This window comes from Sceloporus occidentalis, unplaced genomic scaffold, assembly GCF_023333645.1.
Source record: "Sceloporus occidentalis isolate IW3139 unplaced genomic scaffold, rSceOcc1.0.p SCAF_8, whole genome shotgun sequence".
NCBI classification, from domain to species: Eukaryota; Metazoa; Chordata; class Lepidosauria; order Squamata; family Phrynosomatidae; genus Sceloporus; species Sceloporus occidentalis.
In genome coordinates, this window is record NW_028316988.1 from 49,197,084 (window position 1) to 49,221,685 (window position 24,602).

At 39.5% G+C, this 24,602-nt stretch overlaps 1 protein-coding gene across 2 annotated transcripts in view; it reads left to right on the plus strand.

Annotated features, from left to right (window-relative positions):
- The first annotated feature begins 496 nt into the window (after positions 1-496).
- Positions 497-24,602, plus strand: part of LOC149308887 (centromere protein I-like) — a 36,934-nt gene continuing 12,828 nt past the window's right edge. Inside the window, exons 1-15 of one of the 2 annotated variants that reach the window (XM_089536634.1) lie at positions 497-714; positions 3,133-3,249; positions 5,678-5,877; positions 8,045-8,179; positions 8,332-8,450; positions 8,624-8,731; positions 9,106-9,154; positions 10,344-10,390; positions 11,622-11,711; positions 13,624-13,752; positions 14,618-14,782; positions 16,180-16,300; positions 16,698-16,789; positions 17,645-17,762; positions 17,853-17,917. In XM_089536634.1, the coding sequence (XP_089392760.1) occupies positions 5,679-5,877; positions 8,045-8,179; positions 8,332-8,450; positions 8,624-8,731; positions 9,106-9,154; positions 10,344-10,390; positions 11,622-11,711; positions 13,624-13,752; positions 14,618-14,782; positions 16,180-16,300; positions 16,698-16,789; positions 17,645-17,762; positions 17,853-17,917 (1,437 nt within the window). In that variant the 5' untranslated portion in view covers positions 497-714; positions 3,133-3,249; position 5,678. Of the gene's footprint in view, positions 715-2,780; positions 2,864-3,132; positions 3,250-5,677; positions 5,878-8,044; positions 8,180-8,331; positions 8,451-8,623; positions 8,732-9,105; positions 9,155-10,343; positions 10,391-11,621; positions 11,712-13,623; positions 13,753-14,617; positions 14,783-16,179; positions 16,301-16,697; positions 16,790-17,644; positions 17,763-17,852; positions 17,918-24,602 lie in introns of those variants that run through there. The other variant, XM_089536635.1, reaches the window with a different exon arrangement.

A 24,602-nucleotide genomic window follows, 5' to 3' on the forward strand; every position in this document is an offset into this window, starting at 1 on the left:
ATAACATATATGTGTGTGTATATGTATTTACATAAAGCCATTATTAAATACATATATATGTGTGTGTGTGTGTGTATGTATATATCTATATAGATATAAAATGACATGGAATGACTATCAGCAACTACAAGGATCTGATACAATGGGGCTTTAGGCCCAACTGCTTTTGGACTGACTTCCTCACATTTCCCTCAGAATATTATTTAACTGACACCAGCCCCGCCCCCTCCATTTGCCATTATTCTCTCTCGCTCTCTCTCTCTGAGCATGCGCAGTTGCGCTGGCCCACCGCCTCTAACTTAAACGGCGGCTCCATCCGGGAAGCCCCGCCCACCCGTAATTCCAGCTCCGCCTCTGGAGGACGGTGATGTCATCCGTCAGGGAGGGCGGGAGCAAAGTGCGCATGCTCAGAGAGCAGTCCCCGCGCAGCCAATGGGAGCGTCGAGTTCCTGTCTACGGTTTGCGCATGCGCAAGAGGGAAAATTTGAACTGGTTCGCGGTTAAGGAAAAGGAGTCGCCGGCGCAGCGGTGGTTATTGTTATGGCTGAGAGGAGGCCGCGGTGAGGAGAAGGAGAAGGCGGCGAGCCAAGGAAGGAAGGAAGGAGGGCTTGCTTTAAAAGCCAGGGAATAACCGACGAAGAGGGAGGAGCCTTGCCCTGCGCGGAAGGCAGGCTGCCAAAGGAGGGAGCGCTTTGGCCAGCAGCCATGAGAAAGGTAACCTCTTCGTAGCAGGAGAGTCCGAGGCCCAAGACACGCTGCAGGGATGATCCAGTCGGAGGCCGCTTTAGCTGCCCCGGGGGATCCTGGGAAGTGTAGTTCTGTGGGACATGGACTCCAGTTCCCAGGGTTCCCTAGCGCTGGGCCAGGGCAGTCAGAGTGGTCCCAGACTGGGTTGTTTCTGGAGCTTTGTTGGCAGAGCCTCCCAGAGGGCGAGGTGGCTCCGGGAGGAATAGGTTTGTGGCAGCTGCAAGCTCTGAGGAGGAGGTCTCTTTGGGAACCATAGAGTTGGAAGAGAGCCCAAGGGCCTTCCATGCAGGAACTCTCCATCACAGCCTCTGTCTAGAGCCCTCCAAAGAAGGAGGCTTTTCTCGGAGTGAGTTTGAATCTCTTTTAAAACTTAACTTACCTTTTCAAATCAGATTAGTCCAGAAACCTTTGAGCCTGGCTTCAGCATTGGACTAGGACTCTGGAGACCAGGGTGCAAAGGCTGCCTCCGCCACGTAAACGCACTGGAGCTCAGGAGACAACGGCAACGGCAAACCTCTTCTGAACAAAGCCTGCCAAGAAAACCCCAGGAGAGCATCTCCTTAGGGTCACTCTGCCAGAAATGACTGGAAGGCACACACAACGACAACTCTTCTCATGCAGAACCTGTAAAGAAACAAACCTAGCAAGCTGTGAATGGTTGCGTTATGGGCAAGTAGTGCTCTAGCAAAGAGCGCTTATGCTTATTGTTTATCACTCTAACTTTATTTGACTTTAACTGCACTTCTTAGGTTTCCTTGTGCTTGATCTCACGGTTGCGTGTCTAAATAAAGACACACATACAGAGGCTAACGCTTCATTTGTCTGAGGAACCAAATTCCAATGAAGGGTTGGTGAGGAGCATGTTGTCATCCAGATGTCACTGACCTACCGTTCCTTAACATTGGTGAGGTTGGCTAGGACTGGTAAGAACTGAAGCTGGACATTTGGAGAGCCAAATGTTCCCCATTCCTGTCCTGAAAGGTTTGTACCACAATAATGTGAATGTCGCACTCCTCAGATCTAGAAAAGTCATTGTCATTTATAGAGCTTGAGTTCCATAGATTTTCTTGGTTGGCTTTCTCTATCTGAGATGGCCTCTGAGCCAAAGTTGCCCAGGATTCAGAGATGCATTGTCTGTCATTTGTCCCCAGCCTCTCGATCTCAGAGTTCAGTTTATCAATCACAAACAGAAAACATGTGCATAGAATTGTTGTTCAGTTGTTCTGGAGTTCGTGTGTTATGATGGATCAGTAATTAGTTCTGTTACCTTCTGGGATTTCTGTTGATGTCGCTTGAATATGAAATTGATGTTTTGCTTAATATTTGTGACTAAATTTATGGGTCTTGCAGTATGAAACATAGGGCCTGTACAGACAGGCCAAAATAAAGCTGCTTCAAGTCACTTTGGAGGTATGCTGTTTAAATGATGCATGTGTCCTAAGAGTCCAGAACCCATGCCAGAGTCATGCTCCAGTCATAAAGACTGGAACGTGGCTTTGGTGTGGCTTCCGGCCTCTTAGGACGCATGCATCATTTAAACAGCATACCTCCAAAGTGATCTGGAGCAGCTTTATTTTGACCTGTCTGTATGGGGCCTTAAATACAGAATATAAAGGCAAGCGTCTTGAAACAAAATTGAGACTTAGACATTCATAACTATAGTAGGACATATAGGTGCGTTACAGACCGCCCTAAAGCGGGCGGTCTGCCGCCGCAGCAAAAAAGGAGCGCCGAAATGGCGCTCCTTTTTGGCCCCCGGAAGTGGCGCCACAAAGCGCGAGGCGCGCACTCGCAGCATCACTTCTGGTGCGCAACGTCTGGACGCTGTGCGTCCAAGACGTAAAAATAGCAGCGCCCTTGTCGATGGGCACTGCCATTTAGGGCACGCTCTGCGCATGTTGGGAACAGGGCCAGTTAGGAAGGGGCAACCCTTCCTAACCCTAGCACGCCCCTTCCTAACCTTAGGATGCGCATTGACTGGTCTGTAACCCACCACTGACAGGTTTGATAAGGTCCAGTCTGGCCAAGGAAACATATAGAATGGATTGCTGCAATGCCTTTTGCATGGGGCTACCTGTAAAGAGTCCTCAGAAACTGCAACTGGTCAAGAATGCTGGTAGGTACACACTTACAAGAGCACATAACATCTATAGTTTTGTGGGTTTTTCGGGCTATGTGGCCATGTGCTATAAGAGTTTATTCCTGACGTTTCACCAGCATCTGTGGCTGGCATCTTCAGAGAATGTCAGGAATAAACTCTTATAGCACATGGCCACATAGCCCGAAAAACCCACAAAAAACTATGGATGCCGGCCATGAAAGCCTTCGACTTCACACATAACATCTATTGTGCAACATCTGATCTGACTGACAATTTGTTTCTAGGCATAATTGAAAGTGTTGATAATGACCTAACTACTGGAGATCCAGAATATTGTGCAGATTGGCTCCTCCCATATCATACCTGCCTACATGACCTGACAGAGTGGACAAGTATGCCAGGTATGTAAACAGTTCTGGGGAGATAAAAGATTGGCTGGTTTAAACAAGATTGGTTTAACTTTTTAAAGATCTAATTCTTTAAATTATTCTTTTTTTTTTAAAAGTCTGGCTATTATTACTATATGTGAAAGATATCTGCACACATGAAAGGGATCTAGGAGTCTTAGTAGACCACAAGTTGAATGTGGGTTCCACAATGTGATGCAGCAGCTAAAAAGGCCAATGCGATTCTCTGCATCAATAGAAGTATGGTGTCTAAATCCAGGGACGTAATAGTGCCACTGTATTCTGCTTTGGCCAGGCCTCACCTGGAATATTGTGTCCAGTTATGGACACCACAATTCAAAAGGGATGTTGACAAGGTAGAACATATTCAGAGGAAGGCAGTGAAGGGTCTGGAAACCATACTTTATGAGGGGAGATTTGGGGAGCTGGAGATGTTTAGCCTGGAGAAGAGACAGTTGAGAGGTGATATGATAGCTCTGTCTAAATATTTAATTAATTAATTAATTAATTAATTTGTTTTATTTATATACCGCTATTCCAAAGATCATAGGGGTGAACAGCAAGTAAGCTAATTAGCAAGTAAGCTAATTTGCCCCCAACAATCTGGGTACTCATTTTAGCGACCTCGGAAGGATGCAAGCCTGAGTCCAGCTTGGGCCCTTTTGCTGGTCTTGAACTCGTAACCTTGTGGTTTCGAGTGAATGGCTGCAGTACAGGCATTTAACCACTGCGCCACCAGGGCTCCATAATTATTTTTGACAAAATATGCGCATGTTTTTTTTTCTTGAGGCAGATATATAGATGCATAGAACATGGCTAGCTGCTTGTTCGCTTTCCCTTCTGTTTGCTGGGTTTGAAGGGATGTCATGTTGAGGATAGAGCAAGCTTGTTCTCTGCTGCTCCTCTTACTAACAGAACAATGACTGTGAATTTAAACATTGAAACATTTTAACAATATACTGTTAGTTTATTTGCAGTTGTCTATTGACATCCAATGTCAGTTTCCTTTTTTAATCACTTTATTTTATAGTGCAAGAAATGCTGTTCAGAAACAAATCCTGCAATTAACATAAATTAAACCAAAGTAATCTGCTTTAAAGGAGCCCTTTTTAAGGAACAATGACTGTTTAACTTGTTTATAACATCTGAACTGAATTTTGCTACTTAATTTTCTGCTTTAGTCCCATATTGGTGTAGTCTTATGTGTTCGCCACCAACATGTCCATATAATTCCCAATTTTTTATTGAAAGATGTTAGTCATATTAAAGCATAATAACTTTGTATTGTTAATGTTAGGAAGCATTATGACATGGCTGATCAAGCTTTCTCATACAGAAAATAATGTTTCACAGTACTCATATAATAAACAAGATTCATTTTTAATCAAAAATTAAAGCAAAAAAAATGATTTAAACAAAAAATGATTTTTAGCATTCTTTTTTTAAAGAATTCCAACCCTGGGATAACAAGAGAGGATAAAGGATATCAATGCACAGTGCACATAGTGATCCAGGGCTGAAGGTAGCTCAAAGGAGTGGGCAAACAGGTAGACAGGACTTAAGCCAAAGCTGGATAATAGAGCAGAGCCATATTGGTCCAAACAAGGATTATCCAAGAGAAGTGCACACCTTCTATTGAAACACTGTGTTTCTCTGTAGTGGCAACTGGGAAACTCCCTCACATGTCTGCCACTGCTAATGACAGATAACTGCCAAGGTACCTTCTTTTGGAAGATACTTTGCCTTGGCTGGGTTCTGACACATCCTGAATCTTCAGATGCTGTCTCACTCTGGGGCTTAGAGGTAGTTCTGCCTTGGAATCAATCCTCCAATCCCTCTCTGCTGGAGAGAGTGAATCCAGGCTCTGAGGGCAGCTGCCAGGGGCAATGCAGACCCTTCAAGCTAGTGCCTCTCATTCTAGTCCTTACCCTACAAGAAAAACTCTTCCAACTGTGTTATGACACTGCATGCTAAGATCTGATGGAAATATCATCTCTGGGTTCCAAATGTGTAGGATGCATAGTTGATGACAACAAGAGAAAGGGTGTTCTAAGTGGCTGCACCAAAACTCCAGAATTTCTTGCCCCAAGAGGGTAGGATGGCACCTTGTAAAACTACATTCTGATGTATGACAAAGATCTCTCCACCCCGCGCCCATTCCCTGCATTTTTGTTACCTTCCAGGCTGAAGAAGGGTTCTGGACAACCTGACAACTCAATTTGTGTGTGATTTTAGTGACCCCCAAAAAAGAATTTTACTGTACTCGTGTGTGAATCACATAGCAACTACCTGGTGGGGTTTTTAAAAGTGTTTAAGTCTTTTTTCTCTCTCTTATGGGTAGCTTTTAATTCATTTTTGGTTTGATACTGACAAATGAAAATAACTGGACTTGTCTTGCTGCTCTTTCCTTGGATTTGGAAAGGATGAAGAAAGGCGTAAATGCCAAGAAGACAAAAGAAACATTGCCTGTTAGCTCTACCAAGCAAACAGACCTTTCTGCGTGGAGAACAAAGAATGTTGGCAGCAGAAGTGCACAGAATCATGGAGCTCCAGAAATGTGTGTCAATGAAGAGGAATACAGTCAAAGTTCTCTTGAAAAAGCCCTAAACTATTTGGAGAAATGTAAGACTATAAGCAGGGCTAATCATTTATCACTTAATCCAGTTAAAGTAGTCTTCCTCAGCATAGTATTCCCTTGATGTTTTAGGCTTTTGCTTCTATCATTTTCAGTCAGGATAGCCAGTTGTAAGAGATAATGGAAGTTGTGGTCTAAAACAACTGGAGAATACTACAGGGTTAAAGACTGAATTGTTTTTGTTGTTTGCTTCAAATTGTTTCCAATTTACGGTAACCCTATGGTGAACCTATCAGAGTTTTCTTGGCAAGATTTGTTCAGAGGGGGTTTGCCTTTACCTGCCTATAAGGCTGAGAGAGTGTGACTTGCACAGGTGGATTACCTGTGGCTTGGCTGGGATTTGAACCCTGTTCTCCAGAGTTGTAGCCTAATGTTCAAATCACTACACTATGCTCAAACTTGAAGGCTGAATAAGGGGATGCAAATAAGCAGACTGTGCATATGCATGGAATAATGGATGTAAATGAGATGACAAATTATTGTCAATTCTGCCTTTCTGAATTACATTACTTTCAATAGACTCTGCACTTCCTACTTGAACATTTTAACTAGTCATATGTAAATGTCATTTAAAAATCTTTAAGAACATAAGTCATTGGATTGTAGTGGTAAGTGGCAGTCTGTCTCAATTATCTTCCGCAATTCCAAAAACTGTCCCCTCTCTCTTTGTATATCATCAGCACCTTTGAACTTAATGTCTTCTGTTGAGTTGATCAACACGTTTGCTTCTCTAAAGGCAAGCAGCAATGTCTGTACAGAACAGAGGTAGGCAGATGCTGCTGTGCCTTCAGCCACTTTTCAAGAGGCATAGCTAAAGGGGAAGTGAAAGAAATTAGTAGGCTTTTGTAGTGAAATAATACATACAATAGAGTACTCTTCTATTTATATATTTTCTCATCTTAGTTCATGTATTTAAATATTATTACAAGCAAATAAAAACCTCCTTACCCTGTTATCAAATCCCTCTATATTTGATCAATCAATATTAATTTATAGTTGCATATATAATGAAATTTAAATGGACTGTAATATGACATTTTGACTAAGATAAGGTTATTGATAATCACATTGACAACTGTAGTCAATAGGAAAGATAATACAGTTGTTCCTCCATATTTGCTAGGGTTAGGGGAACAAGACCCCTGTGAATATGGAAAAACCTCAAATAACAAAAACACTATTTTTAACTGAGAGGACACCTCTCTAGGAGTCTCTAGGTCCTCCAGTGCAACTCTGTGGTCAATGTCCAACATATACTGACCATAGAATGGCACTGGAGTAGCTACAAATGGTCTTTCAGTGCAACTTTTAGTTAAAGTTGACCACAAAGTTGCACTGGAGGACCTAGACAGTCCTAGAGAGAACATACTAATGAAATCCGTGAATAATCAGATCCGCAAATATCAAAGCCACAAATATGGAGGGATGACTATTGGGCCTGAACAGATGACCCGTTAAAGGGCTTTCTATGTGTTTTATGAGGAATAACTTAGGGAGCTTGGGTATTTTTAGCTCAGAGAAGAGAAAACAGAGATACCACGATAGCTGTCTTTAAATATCTGAAGGGATATCATGTCGAAAATGAAGCCAGCTTGTTTTCTGCTTCAAATTACAAGAAAAAGAGATTGTACCTAAACATTAGGAAGAATGCTTTTATTTTAAGAGCTGTTGGACATAGACTGTCTTGAAGAGTGGTGGACTCTCCATCTTTGGAGGTCTTTAAAGGAAGATTGGATAGGCATCTTTCAGGAGTGTATTAGTTTTGATTCCCACTTGGCAATACACTAGATGTCTCTTCGGTCTTTTTTATTTCTAAGATCCTATAATTCTAGGTATCATTATTCTACTAACTCTGAAAATGTGCAGCTGTCAGTGAAATGACCTTGTGCTGGTGAGATGATTTTGAATACAGTCTAATGTTTCCTACTGTGGCCTTTCTTGAACTTGGGAAACAGCTAGAAGAAGCATTTTTATTAAGAGAAGAAGAGAATAATAGTTACTCTAAACCCATAACATCTTTGCAAAGGTTATAAAGAAGTTTGTTTTGTGAGGGCGAGATAATTGGCAATGCAGACTGCTTGTAAGTTAAACCATTGTGAGACACTGCTCATTAAAAAGTGTAATGTGCAACTTTACATGTCTTATTTTTTCTAGTAAAAGATCGAACTTCCTTGAAGAATGAGGTTCTACAGAAACACTTGGCAACTGTGGAAAAGATTGCTCAAGAAAGAGGCTTGAAGCCACAAGAAATTCATGTCTTGCTGAATGTGGCACTCAGTGGCAAATTGGGTAAAAACAAATAAAACATCTTGTTCTTCTCTTTCCCCTTGGTACTAAAGAATACATGAGAGCAGCTGAATTGCTACATCAGAGCCCCTATTAGCTTGTGAGTGATTATCTGTAATATTGAAATTTAAGCAGTTTGTCTCATTGTCTTCCAGGTGAAGTGGCAAATATTCGACTGCTGAAGAACCTGATTCCCACATCAACAATAACAGAGGATTCTGTGGTTTCAGCAGTATCTTGGCTTTGTGTTGGCAAATGTTCTTGTAATACTCAGGTAACTTGGCAAGTATGAGGATGATGTCTTAGCTCTTAATAGTGATTTTTTCTATTATTTGGCATTATTGTGGTGATCACTAAACTGCATGCCTCTGCTTTCCACATATTCCACAGATTTGTTGTTTTGTTTTCTTCCTTGCTTATTGAAGGACGTGTTTTCTTTCCTGTTAGGTAACCTTTTTAAAATGGCTAATTGCAATGTTTGACTTCATTGATCAGAAGGAAAAGATTAATGCTCTTTATGGCTTCTTCTTCAACTTCTTGCAAGATGAAAAACTGGTAAGATAAAAGTAGTGAAACTCTTTTGAAAGGAGTAGAGTTTCCCTTTGAGAGTAAAATTCATTATTTTATTATTCATTATTAAGGTAATTTTAATTAGCTCTTTTCCTTAGTTGCTGGGAAATAATTTGGGAGTGCATTTTAACTGGGCAGATGACTTTTCTTCTAAATCAGTGTGTTTCACAACAGCTGTTGTAAAAGTTAGAAAGCTTGTATGCTGTTTTGATGCTAATATATTCTAAAAAGAGTTACTGAATTAATGCCATCTGTTTGTAATTTTTCTATTGAACAGAGAGTATACAAATTTTTATACAAGTATACAAATAAATGAGAAATTAACTGCTTATGTTCATTGAATACTTTTCTTTCTACAGCTTCCTTTTGCCTGTCATGTGCTTTATTTGCTGACCAGAAGAGAAAATGGTGAGATCTGGATTCATGGCATGTTTGATGCTTGCAAAAATGAATGTGTTTAATCCATTTCTTTGCTGAAGCTTTCTGTCAAAAATAGTTAGCCATTTATTTATTTATTTATTTATTATTTTTTACATTTTGTTGAGTTGAATAACCTGAACTAAATCCACTGAAGAGTTGCTAACAAAATATGATATGCACTGCCCTATACTGTTTCAACTGATTTAATCTAGCAATATGACATGTACAGCAAGAGAATATGATCCTTCTTCTTTCTATGTGCTGTCTTATCCTATTCCCAATCTGCCACATCATTTGGAGCAATTACACAGGCCTACAATGAAAAAACATTTTTCAACATTGTAGCTGTTTTTCATATATTTTTGGATGCTAGATTCAAAAAACACAATAAAAATATACCGCACACAGTTCTTTCATAAATTCAATATTTTTGTCAATTCAGATTTCTGTGTGATTTCTTTTAATGGTTTTGAATGGACATTTGTGTTTCATATCAGTGAGTTAAAGTGTTTTAAAAAGTCAGTTAGAAGACTTTGGGGCTGTCCAGACTGCCTCTAAGGGGCAACCTGCAGCCGCCTCCATCTTTGCTGGATCGGGGCCATGACAACCACACGCTGTGGCCCCAATCTGGCCTTTCCAGGGCACAAAAAGGAGCCACAAAAGCGTCCTCGAAAGGGTGTGATAGCTGTGGCACCATGGCTTTAAGACACTCCTTTGGCACTGCATGGCCAGTGTGCACACCCCCTTTAACTCCTTTCTTACTGTTTTCAGGGTAATTTCATCCAGTCACATATTACATCATAGACATGTCAAAGCAAGTTGTGAAAAAATTACATGGAGCAAATCTCAGGTCATTTTTTGATTTAGAACACAGAAAAAAACCCATAAAATGAACATTTAAAAAAACAACAACACATTTTTATTACCCTCGATTCTCATTCATGGTCTCTATAAATCACACAGTTGGGCTTTACTGCACCTGCACAAAGCTCAACCAGAACCTTCTACAATAGCTAGCATAAGATTTTCGGTAGTAATTCCACCAACTCTATATATATATATATCCCTAGTTCCTGTTTATTTATCTCAGTTCCTAATTTAAGGAAGTTCCTAATTTCTAATTTAATTTATAATTCAGAAACTAATTATAGAGCTTAGTTTGTGTTGTTTTCTCTAGTAAAACCTTTCCGTGTGAGGAGGCTCCTAGATCTGCAAACCAGGAGGGTGAGTCACATGAAACTCAAGTCAAGGCACCTATAAAAATTTCTCACGTATAACTTTACTGAATAACATTTGTATAGTATTTAAGTTAATAATTCAAAAACTTTTGTTACTGAAATTAAGAGTAGGCATCAGGGTTGTTTTTTTCCTGTTGTGGGCCACATTCTGTCAGGAGTAATCTAAGGGAGCTTTGTGTTGTGGATAGACAAGGTGAAAGCCAAAAGTAAGACCCCCTTTCTCTGTCTTATTTCCATGGTTCATTTGCGTTTTTTCCCCTTGCCCTTTTACCCTTGTACTGCAGTCTGTTTATAAGCAAAAGAGAGAAAACAGAAAACATCTCTCCTGTGTTGGCATCCCTTCACTGGCTCCCTCTCCCTTTCCGCATTCAGTATAAGCTCCTGCTGTCGACATTCAAAGCCCTCCATGGACTGGCCCCTCCTTACTTATCAGACCTTCTTTCTCCTCACCTTCCCACTCAGGCCCTCCGTTCTGGTAGTCTGTCTCAGCCCAAGATTTCCTCTGCCCCATCCCAGATTCGCCCCTTTTCACTTACTGCCCCTCACTCCTGGAACCTTCTTCCCCCACCAAGCAAGAGCCATCACTTCTTTAACTAGCTTCAAAACGGAGTTGAAAACCATCCTGTTCAGAGAAGCCTTCCAAGGCATTGCATAATTGTCGCTTACTATTTGATGTTCTTTTGGTGCCTGTTTATCGAACCATTTCCTGTATTGCTATGTACTGTATATGTATTATCCTACTTGAGAGTACTGTATGTATTTTCCCTGGATGAAGATTAACCTTCCATTTTGAAGCCAAGCCCTCCCTCCAGTCCATCTGCCTTGGTCCAGCCTTGGAGGTAGAGAGGAACTGCTGGGCCTCTTACCCTTTCCCTCCACCACTCCCTTCTCCTTCTGTGTCATGTCTTTTTAGATTGTAAGCCCGAGGGCAGGGAACCGGCTAACTAAAAAGATTGCATGTACAGCGCTGTGTAAATTTACAGCGCTTCATAAATAAAGGTTAATAATAATAATAATAATAATAATAAGTCAGTTTTAATCTTCTTAAAACCTATTTCTCTCTGCCATCTTTGGGTTAATATTTTTCTTCTTCTGATGAAATATGAGTCACAACTGCAGTGATTTCCAATAGTTATTGGAGCAGGTTCATAGTTAATTGGTTGCTATGGGTAGACATGAGAAGACCACAAAATCTAACTTCTTCAGTTGCATTCCAGGGACCAGAACCTACTCTACAAGCTCTGCTACTGATGTACAAGAACTTTGCTCCCGAGATGGTGTCTGTGACTCTGCCCACAAAAATAAAGGTGAGGGATAGGATAACTAGAAATAAGAGATGGGTTGTGCTTTCTTGGTGAAAACAGTTTTTTGAAATTCATAGAGACTAAGGGGCTAAAAAGACCAGCATAAAACGCCGGCATTGGGGTGAAGTGGGGGCATGGCAGCCGCACGTCCCAACTCCTCCTCAATACTGATGTCATGCCGCACACCTGACCGCTCAGCGGGCAGCATCATGCCACTTCTTTGGTACAGCATTTAAATGTGTTCTGCCAAAGAAATGTGGGAAAGCCATGGTAAAGGAGTGGCATTTTGCTGATTCTTTTTGGTGCAGCAAAGTGCCAGATCAGGCCCACAGCATGCTCTTGCTGCGGATCCAATCTGGCACTGAAAGGAGCAGCGTCAAGCTGCTGCTTTGGGCCATCTGTTTTGCCCCTAAATTTTCAAGCTCCTTATTTATTCAAGAACAATTGTTTGCAAGACTGATGTGTACATTGCTGCATTCTTATAAACACTGCATGCCATGTTACTTAATATGAAATTATTGATCAAGGGGAAGCCAGGATTGCCATGATCGTTGTAAGTATCAACAGAAAATAATAACTGTAGAAGTCTATATGAATTATTACATAGTGGCATTGGAGATGCCTTTTGGATGGCTGTGTTCTTGACAGGAATCTGACTAATAGCTTGATCATGTATTCCTGTGTGTTCTATATGAGGCACATATTGGGAAATGCTGGAAATGGATCCAGTTGTTAAGTGGGATCTATTCTTGATAGCTGGATCCAAGTATGTATGCATCTAGACACTGGACTTCCACTTCTTTGGCTTATACAGATATTAAACCTTGAAAGTGAACCACTTTATTTACTCTGCCATGGTGTTCAAAGAACACAAAATGTGAGATCAATATAAGTAGAGCAAAACATAAATCATTTTTAAAGTATAGTTGTTGTGTTCCTTCAAGTTATTTCCAACTCATGGCTTGCCCTATCATGAGGTATTTTGGGAGTTGAGAGTATGTGATTCACCCAGGATCACCCAGTGGATTTCCATGGCTGAGCCATGAATCGAACTCTGACCTCCAGAGTTGTAGACCAAAGCTCAAACCGCTACACCATGCTGGTTCTCTTTTTTAAATGATAGAGAAAATGAATTTATTTCTTCACGTACCTAAATTCCATGCTGAAGTAATAGTAACTTGCAAACTGGAATATTGTCAGAAAGATGTATTCAAATGATTTACCTGAATAAAAATAGAATTGAAGCTGAGTGGTTGATCTTAATGTTAACATCCCTCCAATACTGAGTGCTCATCTACAAACAATACTGTTTTTAAAAATCTACCAGTATAAGTGGAACAACGGAAAGTTTATTGTGTATTCTCTCAACCTGTCATATATATATAAAAAGTAGGCAACAAAGTATAAAATGGCAACTGTATCTTTGTTCTTTTTCAGTCTGAACCACTAAGACAGTGATGGCAAACCTTTTAGAGACCAAGTGCCCAAACTACAACCCAAAACCCACTTATTTATCGCAAAGTCCTGCGTCCCTCTGGCTTTCTAGTGACAAATTCTAGTGAACTCTGTGTTGGGACGATGGTTTGTGGGCCATACATGCCATAGGTTTGCCACCACTGCACTAAGACGTTTGCCCTGTTGGCTGAGTGTCTGGACATGGGGGTGTAAGCTTCCTTTCTCTGCTCCCCATTTGATGTGCAGATTGGCAGATTTTGGTGCTGCAAGCCAAAAAATCTTATTAACTGACTGAGGGAGATGTCCTTCATGAATGGTTCTTGCTTTTAGGAGATCAGAGAGGTACTCTGTGGGTCATGTGGTTGAGTGCAAATTGCCATCTGATTGGTTATAATTGTAATAATAGACTTTACATCTAATCACTTTTCATCTACATGAGGATAATTTACTTTATTTCCAGATAAGGTTTAGGAATTCAGAAAACCTCTGGAAAACAGCAATTGGCACCATAAAAAGGCGAATCTATGGGGCCCTGCCTTCATCTCAGCCAGGTAGCCTAGGCATTGGCTCTCTCCAGTCCCGAAAAAGAGTGAGTTGACTCAAGATTGCTTAAATGTCTTTACTGGACTATATTTGTATTTACTAATATTTAATGTAATTTATATTCCTTTATTGACAGCTAGTTAGCTTTTTCAACTCTCTATGCCCAGTAATAGTTCACACTTTAGTTTTGTAGATCAAAATATTTGCCAGTCTCCATAGTACTAGCAACAGTAATAGTGGATTTTCCTGATATTTCATACCATCTTGTTCCATATTCTTTCTCTTCCATCTCTTGTTTTAATCTAAATATATCTTAATTTTCTACAGTCTTGACAACTTTTTAAAGTTTGTTTTTTTCATTTGTTCTGACTTTGTGAAATGGCAAGGCATGTGCGGTCTCTGAGTTTTTCAGTGTTCCGGCTGCTTTCCACTCCATTGACCATACAGCAACTGCATAACACATAAAGTAGATGAACAGTTAGTTATGTGCATATCTGCCTAGCAAGGTATAAAATGACAAATGGTTTTGTCTATAGATTGGTCTTGATTATCCATTGGGTGGAAGTGATCAATTATGGCAGAAGTATATGTTGACATCGTAGGCATGTTTGTGTGTATGTACCTTCAAGTTACTCATCAACTTATGGCGACCCCAGGAATTTCATAGTGTTCCCTTCTTAGACAAGAAATACTTAGAGGTGGTTTTGCTAGTTCCTTTCTCTTAAACATAGTCTACAGTACCTGGTATTCATTGGTAGTCTCCCATCCAGATACTTACCAGAGCTGACTCTGCTTTGCTTCAAAGATGAGATGGGATCTAGTGCCTTTAGGGTATTTAGGCAGTGGAATAATCTTGGAAAAATAGCTGTGAGCTGCTAATGTGAATGAGGTTATTTTTGTTTTCTGTACAGAAATGGGATGCCAAGTTGGTACTTCCTTCAGGTAACATCAACTCTGGTTGTTCAGCTGGGAGTCAAAAGCCCAACTCTACTGATGTCATCAGTCATGTTAATTTCTTCCCAGTGGAGCAGCTACAGACCTTCCCCCAGCTTCTGCAAAACATTGATTGTTTAGAGGTAACTGGCAGATGTCAAAGTAACCAGAATGTATGTACTGGGATTAAATCACCATTTTGCGTATTTAAACTACTTATGCTTAAAAACAAGTTGACTAATTTGATAGAAGTCAAGTTGGCTTTCTCTTATCTACAATGCCAGACATGATTTGGATTTTGGATAGTTTTGGATTTAGGAATATTTGCTGGCTACCCATTTCTGCCTTGCAAATGAATGACTAGCACTGCTATTGCCTTGAAGGCAGAAGCAGGCGGATTGAGGGTTCCCCAGAGATCTCATGCACAGTAATCAAATACCTTATATAAAATAAATTTGTGCAGTATTTGCAGGCTGAAGAGAGATATGATTGGAGAGACCAACTTGGATCTGGGCTTCCCATCCGTGCGGAGGCCACTGATCACTGGAAAGTTCACTCTCATCATTTTTCAAGTTTTTGAAATATCTTCATGTCTCTGCAGCATCGTGTCTCTCATATCTCTCTTCAGCCTGCAAATACTACATCATTTTATTTTCTGTAAGGGACCTGATTACTGAACTGAAAATCTCTGGGTTGCCCTTGAGCCACTTGCTTCTGCCTTTGGGGTAGGGGCAACAGCAACAGCAATCCTGGTCATTTGTTTACATCTTTCTCCAGCCTCTCATCCTTCTCCGGCCTCACAAATGTATATACAATGTTACTGGTGTAGTTCCAAAAATTTTGGATTTTGGAGCATTTTGAAATTTCAAATAAGGGAGCTGTAACCTGTAGACCAAAATTAAATCATGACTTTGAAAGGAATATGAAATGCTGATTCCGCTTAATACAAAATTACAAAGTAGGTATTAAGATTTATCACATTCCTCTGTAAAATACAATTATGACAACTTCACCCCCTATATTTATCCCATGGGGCCTAACTTTGCAGCTTTCTTTGTAACGTCTGAAGAAAGCAACGTTTGTGATAGAGGCAGGAGGGTTGGTTGGTTACAACAAGCCTCATGCAAGTTTTAAGGCAGTAAGGAGCTGTTGGCAGCAATATTATAGATGGGCAAAGGAGAGCTAGAGAATTTGAAAGCTGTGACAAGTACCATTGCAGTGATATCAGTTCCTTAATATTGACTGATGCTAACTGGCCAAATTGGTTATGAGGGATCAAGACACTGATATCAAATGGATATACTATTGTAAATAATATTTCTTAAATGAGTAATTCTGTTCAGAACATAGCACATAACTTTTTATAATTGTTTTTTCTCATCTTTCAATGATTTAGTAAGCCTTGTCCTAATGCATACCACTGTGTTTCTAGTCTGAGATGTCTTTATGCAGTGTTAACGGTGCAGAGAAACAACATAGTGTTGGCACTGTTGAGGTTTTTTTGTGTTACCTTCTGAGCATTTTCTTCTGGTTTTTACAGTTCCCTTCACGGATAGGTTCAGTGCTAGGAAATCCACTATTGCTGCACCACATCAACTGTGTGAAAGATGACTCTGTTTATCAGAGGATGTATTACTGGATGGGTCAAACATTCAGAGAAGGTAGGGAGACGAATTTGATATTTGCAGGGAGTGGACTGATGTTTTCTTGCCATAATAGTTCTGGATTGCAGTCTAATATGATTTATTACATGATTTTTAACAATTTATGAATTCAGTTAGTTTTCATGTTATGCTTTGTTCTGCTGTATGCTCCTGTAGTGTATTCATGGAAAAGGAAGTATATATTAATGTAATAATTTTCACAGTGTCAAATATGTCTGGGTTGTGTCACTTCAGAAGACATCCTACTTCAGACATGGTGCATCCCAGATGCAAGGAACCCTTCTGAATAGGCTTGAATTGTGGCAAGGCATAATAATTTGATGTAAGATTTTCCTAAATGTGTGAAAGAACTCTGTCTTTAAGCATTATTTTACCCCTTTCTTTTATGATTCAGAATGTCCTTGGTATAAGATTGAGAACCAGCAATATGAATTAGATTTCAAGGACTTTTTGGAGACAGTCTTGGAAGCGGAATGTTTCTTGCAGGTTAGTTTGCATATGACTTATAATTCTTTGAAGCACATTTGGGGCTTTATTTCCATCTGTTTCACAGCAAATATATCTGAGATCTTATCTATAAGTCATATAGGCCTGTTACAGACTGCCAAAATAAAGCTGCTTCGGGTCTCTTTGGAGGTATGCTGTTTAAATGATGCATGGGTCCTAAGAATCTGGAAGCTGCACCAAAAGCTGCACTCCGGTGCTTAGGAATGGAGTGTGGCTTTGGCGCGACCTCCGGACTCTTAGGACCCATGCATCATTTAAATAGCATACCTCCAAAGAGACCCGAAGCAGCTTTATTTTGGCAGTCTGTAACAGGCCATAAATAACAAAGTACACTTCCACACATTCCTAGCCTTATTTTATTTTTTAAAAAAGCTGTTTCAATTACCATATAGACAATCAGTTATAAACACAGAGACAGTATTTTATGATGATTTGAACATGGAGGGGCTGTTCTTGCATTTCTAATTCTTATCTTCTTCTCTTTTCATTAATTATGCTTCATCTCCTTTTGTGTAACTTGGCTAAAGCCTGGACTAATGTGTTGTTTAGGTCTCAACACACACACACACACACACATAAAATGCATGCTGCTGTCTAAAATAAGTTACGTTGTTTGGAGCTGAGTATAATTAAAACAGTGGTAATAATAATTTGACATTTAGGTAGTGCTTTCAAGTGATCAGAATAATTCCATATACAACATAATGTTATAATCCCTACAATAAATGAGCAAGAAAGATATGTAGTACTAATTGAACCTATGCGATTGCAGCTTCCTGAATGAAAAGGACTGGCTTACATGAAATCTCTTGCTGTCTCAATTATCTCTTTCAGGAGGGCTTCTCATCCTGTGAAGAATTCTTGTACAGGAGCCTGCCATTCTGGGATGGCTGCTGTTGTAGGTCACAGGTTCTGCAGCTGGTGAGTTGGATTCCTCTCAGCACTTTCTCAGGTAAGTCATGCAATCAAAGCAGCCTTATTCTTTTTTAAAATGGTCAAAGTAGACATGGATGTCACTGTTTCTTTATTTCTTTGTTTGTAGAAATGAAGCCTTATCTCTGCAGGCCATTGACACAACTTGTCATCACATCATCCCTTTATTTTAAGGTAATGGAGGCCACCATAGGTATATGAGTGATAACACATTTGATCCCTGCCAATACATGATATACAAAACTTTGAACAATGTTAGGGTTGCTATCCTCACCAATGGAAGGAGGTGAAGCACTTGTTAACATTTATAGATAGTTTTTTTCATTTTGTATGAATTGGCTCTTCAGGTTGAAGTGCACTTAACAAGAAGTTTGAAAATAGCCTGTTGTGTTCAGAGACAAAGGAATTGCAAATAAAAATCAGACAACATGAAATAAGCATTCATTGTGATTTACACAAATGGATTATTTTTTGCCAGTACAGCTGGTTGGAACTTTCTGAAGCCTAGCTTTAGCATTTTGGTGGTAGTGCCATCTCAGTTCCTCTTCACATCCAGACTTTTCTAACCACTATCTCAGTGGCAGCTTTTCAATTCCTACCACTCAGTCCTCAAAAATTAACAGTATAATAATATATCAAGTTTAGTCATGTGCATTGCTAGCAAATTACCTATAAATAATTTGTTTATATATTCACCTATCTGTGCATATATAAAGTTTATTATTAGTTGTTCTCTTTCTATAATGTGTCTGCTATGTCAAAGATTCAACTGATTAGTTGGAGAACCCTAGTCAACATTCAGTTCCTGAAAGCGTATTAAAAATGGGCATCCAGTTTTTACAAAACTGTTCTTATTACTTATCTTTTTATCATATGAAGATTGCTGGATAATTTTTTTCTTTAAATGCCACTGATCATATTTTATTAAGAAAACTAAAACAGAATTCCTTTGACATGTCTTCGTGGTCATCTATGAATTCATACAAATGCCGGCACAGTGCATCCTTCAGAACCTAGAAGAATCTTATAGAAACTGTAGCCCCACAAACTGAAAATGAAATGCACAGATATGAATGGGGAACATTGCGGGATCCCTTCTTTTAATATGGCGTTCATAGTTGTTTTTAAGGGTTTGGCCAGTTCGTTTACAAAGGTTTTATAAAATTTGGCTGTAAATCCATCTAACCCCGGAGCTTTGCCCTCCTTTGCTTGACTTATTGCTTGGATGACTTCTTCTACCGATATTTCTTGATTAAGTCTGTCCAGTTGTTCCTCAGGTAAGGTGGAAACACCAATTTTATCGATATATTCGTAGCATTCCTTTTTATCTAAGGGCCGTGCTTTGTATAACTCTTTGTAAAAATTAAGAAAAACTTCCTTGATGTTTTCGTTTCGTACCACTAATCCTTCTTCATTTTTGATCTCAGATATCATACCCCTGGTTTTTTTTTGCCTTAATTCTGCCGCTAACCATTTACCTATTTTGTTAGAGTGTTCAAATGTTGTTTGTTTTGCCCTTTTTAGTTTTTTCCCAATGTCCTCAGTATTTATTATATCTATCTTTTTTTGAAGTATTTTAATTTCCTCCTTAGTATTTTTATTAGTAGGATTCCTCTGTAGAGTCTTTTCCTTCTGTGCTAATTCTTTGTATAGGCCATTTATTTTTTCTGTTTTCTCCCTTTTCTTAATTGAGTTTTGTTGCATACAATATCCCCTTAATACTGCCTTGCCTGCTTCCCATACGACAGTAGTTTTAATATCCCCTGTCATATTTTCTTTAAAATATTGATTAATAACTATTTTTGTATTGCGGATAAAGGTTTGGTCCGTTAACAAATCTTCGTTAAGTCTCCAGCTATATTGATGCGTTGCTTCATTTAAGGTAAAGGAGATTTGATTGTGATCTGACATTGTTCTCGGGTAGGAGTCTGTTTTTTTTAAATACACTACCAAGGATTTGGAAAAAAAGGCCATATCAATCCTGGAAAATGTGTTACGTCTTTCGGAGAAAAACGTGAATTCTTTTTTATTTTTGTATAATTGTCTGCCCCCGTCGACCAGATCTAAATTATATATCATGTTAAAGAATGCTCTAGGGAGCTTTCCCTGGTTTGACCCTATTTTCTTATCAGATTTTCTGTCGATCTCTGGATTTACCACTCCGTTAAAGTCCCCGAGTATAATAATTTCTGTGTATCCAAGAGTGGTTATCTTTTCATGAAGCATCTTGTAATATTTCCCTTTATTTATTTGAGGGCCATATACTCCTACCACTAAAATTTTTTCTTTACCCCATTCTATTTCTATTCCTATATAGCTTCCGTCATTGTCATTGAATATTTCTTTAGGGTGTAAGTTCTCCCTTGCGTATATTACCACCCCTCTTTTCTTCACTTTGGCTGCAGAAATAAATTCTTTCCCTAATTGTTGGCATTTTAAATATTTTTTGTCCTTACTTTTAATACGGGTTTCCTGTAGACAGATCAAGTTATATCCACCTTTCTTAATTACATTGAATACTTTCTTTCGCTTAATTGGTGAGTTCAATCCTTTTATGTTCCAGGTTGATATCTTCATCTTCCCTCTAATTACCTCTAATTACTTTTTATCCTGTAAAATCCCTGTAATATATCTCCAAATATTTAGGTAAAAGTCACTTCCAGTAACCACTACTTTAGAATTGGATTCTGTTTTACTCAATATCAGCACTTACCTATTCAATATAATAGTCAGAATTCAAGGTCTTCTCTTGTATTCTCTTCTAAATCGGTGTTCAGGTCGAGATCCTCTCCTACTATTTCTTCTCCTGATTGCTGTTCCTCTCCCAACGGTTCCTCGTCTTCGGATCTTACTTTTTCTTCCTCCTCCTCTTGTTCCTCTTTCCTTGTTCCGGCATTTTCTATTTCTTCACGGTATTTCCTCCAAAATTGTTGGGCTGCCTCCACCGACTTCAGATTGACTCTCTTTTGTTTCCAGATCAGTGAGATTCCTTCTATCTCATCCCACCTATATGAGATCCTGTGTTTTTTCAAGGGGTCCGTCAAAAACTTGTAACTCCTCCTCCGTCTCAGAATATTTGGGGGCACATCTTTGTACACGTGAACCTCTTCTCCTTGGATAACCAATCTTGTTTTGAAGTTTTTCTGTAATAGTTCATCTTTAATGCGTTTTCTCACCCAATATATAACGACGTCCCTCGGCAACCCCTTTTCTTTTGCTATTCTCGAGTTCAGACGATACATCCGGTCTATCTCCCAGTTAAATTCCTGAGGGGTTCTATCTAAATATTTTGCCAAAATTGGGATAAGAAAAGTATATAAATCCTCATTTGACTGCTCTGGCACCCCTCTCAATTTTAAACATAATTCTCTCTGCTTTAGTTGTACCTTTAGTACTGATTCCTGCTCCTGTTGTTGTATGTTCGAAATTTCATCTACTCTTTTCTCTAGTTTTTTTGATGTCACTTCCAATTTCTCGATCTTCCCTGTTATTTTAGTTATGTCTTTGTTAATTTTGTCCAAATCATGCCTGATTAGCTTGGTCTCAGCCTTTAATTCCGACGACATTCCCTCTCTAGATTCTCTAATTTCTTGCTGTAGTTCTTTCTGTGAGTTTTTTATTGCTTCTAATAGTTGATTGAACTGGTCTTCACCTTTATTGCTTGCATCTATAGAGAGTCTTCTTTGGTTGTGATTTTTCGGTGGCATATTTCTTAAGGTGACCGGCATAACTTTCCACCAAATCTTTTATTTGTGCTGGAATCTAGATATGGAATTATATTAGTTGTTACTAATTTTTAGTTTACCCCCCAAATTCTTTTTGGTATGAATACGTTGTTATTTTTATTAATCTACTTAAATGGGGTATATCACTTTTGGATTCTGTATATAAGATATCTGCCAAGTTTCCTTACCTACCGTCTCTTTTTTTTTTTTTTTTTAATTAATGGTATTTATCTGGTTTTGATTAAGAGCTGTATGATCTCGAATTAAAAAAGACACAAAAAATGTAATATCTTATTCTAGTGATGGGGGGTTAATATTGCAATAATCAGTTTCTTTGAATTGCAACAATTATCCACTAGGTGTCCTTCCACCACAGCCAAATACCACCCTTACTATCTAAATAAAATTCACCTGCTTTGCTCACTCCTACTCCTCTTGCAGCTGTACTGTCTGCTGATGACCTTGAAGATACAATCACAAATTGTTAAGATGATAACTACAATTTATAATTTAATTTCCTTGACAAAGAGAGGGGAAGGTAAATTCAATCTTAATTAAGTTTCAAGTTATTATATCCAATCTGTAAAGACCGGTAAATCAGAAGCGCTGGCACTTACTTCCTTATGTGGTTTAAAGTAAAGAGGGAAAAAAACTCAAGCTTGCAAGGTTCACCACCTAATTTAAACAGCAGAGGAGAGAAAAACACAGTTGTTAATAACAGTTACAATCTTAACCCCTAGCAGTATCCCCACACCATTATCCAAAAGGTTATAATGTTACACTCTTAGGAGTCTACTAACAATTCTCTGCCTCAGCTACAATAGTTGTTGTAACAAAGTTTCTTGAAAGGTTACAGTAATATCCACCAAAAATGTCTTATACACTCTACCCTATGAGTGTTCCTTCTATTTGTCTTTAGCTTCCCAAATAATACAAGCTTCCAAACAAACCTCAGTGTGTTACAGTTCAGTAAAGAAAAGCCAAACCAAACCACCAGACTCCATATCCCTTTGAAACCTCCAGTAGGCTGGTTTCTCACTTGAGTAGTGAAGAAAACAAGGGTGGTCTCTCTTCAGCTTGTAGGGTCGAAGGTTGGAAAGAAAGCTCAAAAGAGGTAAGAAGTCTTCAGCGTCTCCCTCTTTCACACCGGCGTCTTAATTTTATTTATTTGTTTGTTTATTTATGTTGTTACCCCTTCCCTTTAATCCTGCCTGGTAACTAAGAGGCTCGTGCTCTTTTAATCTGGATGCAATGAATTCGTTTATAAAAAGGTAGTAGTTAGTCAAACACTCTTCAGATTGGGCTCTTGCCCTAAAGCTCTGTTGTTGTTATTTTATATACTAGCACTCCAAACCACCGAGAGTTTCCTCAGAGACAAATTTTGTAGTTTTTCCTCTTGGATTCCGTCAAAATAACTCCCAAAAGTCAAGTAAAGTTCCCTGGGACAGCAAAGTTAGTACTGGAAAGTCATTCCACGGTGAGAAAAGAAAATAAGATAGTTGTCAGCTGAAAAGCTTGAGTATTTGTAATAGGTGGAGGCGACCCTAGCGCCGCAGAACGGCTGCACTCGCGCGGACGTGGCTTGCTCTTCCTACCCGTTCCTCCGCGTCTCCCTCTCTCTCGCACCGGCGAGGCAAACACCTTCGTCGGCGGGCTGTTCCTGGGGACGCGTGGATCTTGGGAGGTTTCGGTGAGCCCCTCTGCTACCCCTTACTTTCGGGGTTTGTATCGCGCCCGCGAAATCACCGGCGGGCGCGCTAGTCCCCGCGGGAGGCAAGCATCCCTCGGAGCCTTCTCCTTGAGGTGCTTATCGGGCGGCCATACCACCGGAAGTCCCATTAGTTGTTCTCTTTCTATAATGTGTCTGCTATGTCAAAGATTCAACTGATTAGTTGGAGAACCCTAGTCAACATTCAGTTCCTGAAAGCGTATTAAAAATGGGCATCCAGTTTTTACAAAACTGTTCTTATTACTTATCTTTTTATCATATGAAGATTGCTGAATAATTTTTTTCTTTAAATGCCACTGATCATATTTTATTAAGAAAACTAAAACAGAATTCCTTTGACATGTCTTCGTGGTCATCTATGAATTCATACAAATGCCGGCACAGTGCATCCTTCAGAACCTAGAAGAATCTTATAGAAGCTGTAGCCCCACAAACTGAAAATGAAATGCACAGATATGAATGGGGAACACCTGGCTTGATAAGAGCACATTTGCAAAGGATCTAGGAGTCCTAGTAGAACCCATGTTGAACATGAGTAAACAGTGTGATGTGACAGCTAAAAAAGCCAGTGCAATTTTAGGCTGCATCAGTGGAAGTATAGTGTGTAGATCAATGGAAATAATAGTTCCACTCTATCCTGCTGTTATCAGACCTCACCTGCTTAAAAATATATATATAATCCTAGGTTGCATCAATAGGGGTGTAGTGTCTAGATCAGTGATTCCCAAACTTTAGTCCTCCAGGTGTTTTGTACTTTAGCTCCCAGAAGCCCCAGCCTACTTGGCCAAAAATCAGGAATTCTGGGAACTGAAGTCCAAATCTGGATGATAAAGGTTTGGGAATCACTGGTCCAGATCAAGGGAAGTAGTACTCTCACTCTCAGACCTCACCTGGAATATTGTGTCCAGTTCTGGGCACTACAATTCAAGAAGCATATTAACAAGCTGGAGCATGTCCTGAGGAGGGTAACCAAAATGTTGAAGGGTCTGGAAACCATGACCTGTGAGGAGGAGAAGGTTAAGAGGGGACATGATAACCATGTTTAAATACTTGAAGGGATGTCATACTGAGGATGGAGCAATTTTGTTTTCTGCTTCTCCAGAGACTAGGACATGGAGCAATGGATTTAAAAAAAGAGATTCCATCTCAACATTAGGAGGAACTTCCTGACAGTAAGAACTGTTTAACAGTGAAATACACTGCCAAGGTGTTTTTTTTAAGTAGAGGCTGGATTGACTGTATTCCTGTATAGCAGGGAATCAACCTAGATGGCACCTGTGGTCTCTTCCATCTCTATGATCCTATAATTGTCTGGGTTTGCCTAGAGTTAACTTTTTTCTAATTTTTTTTCTCTCTCTTCATATTCATTGTTGGGTTTTGTGTGGCTGTTGTTTTTTGTTTTGTT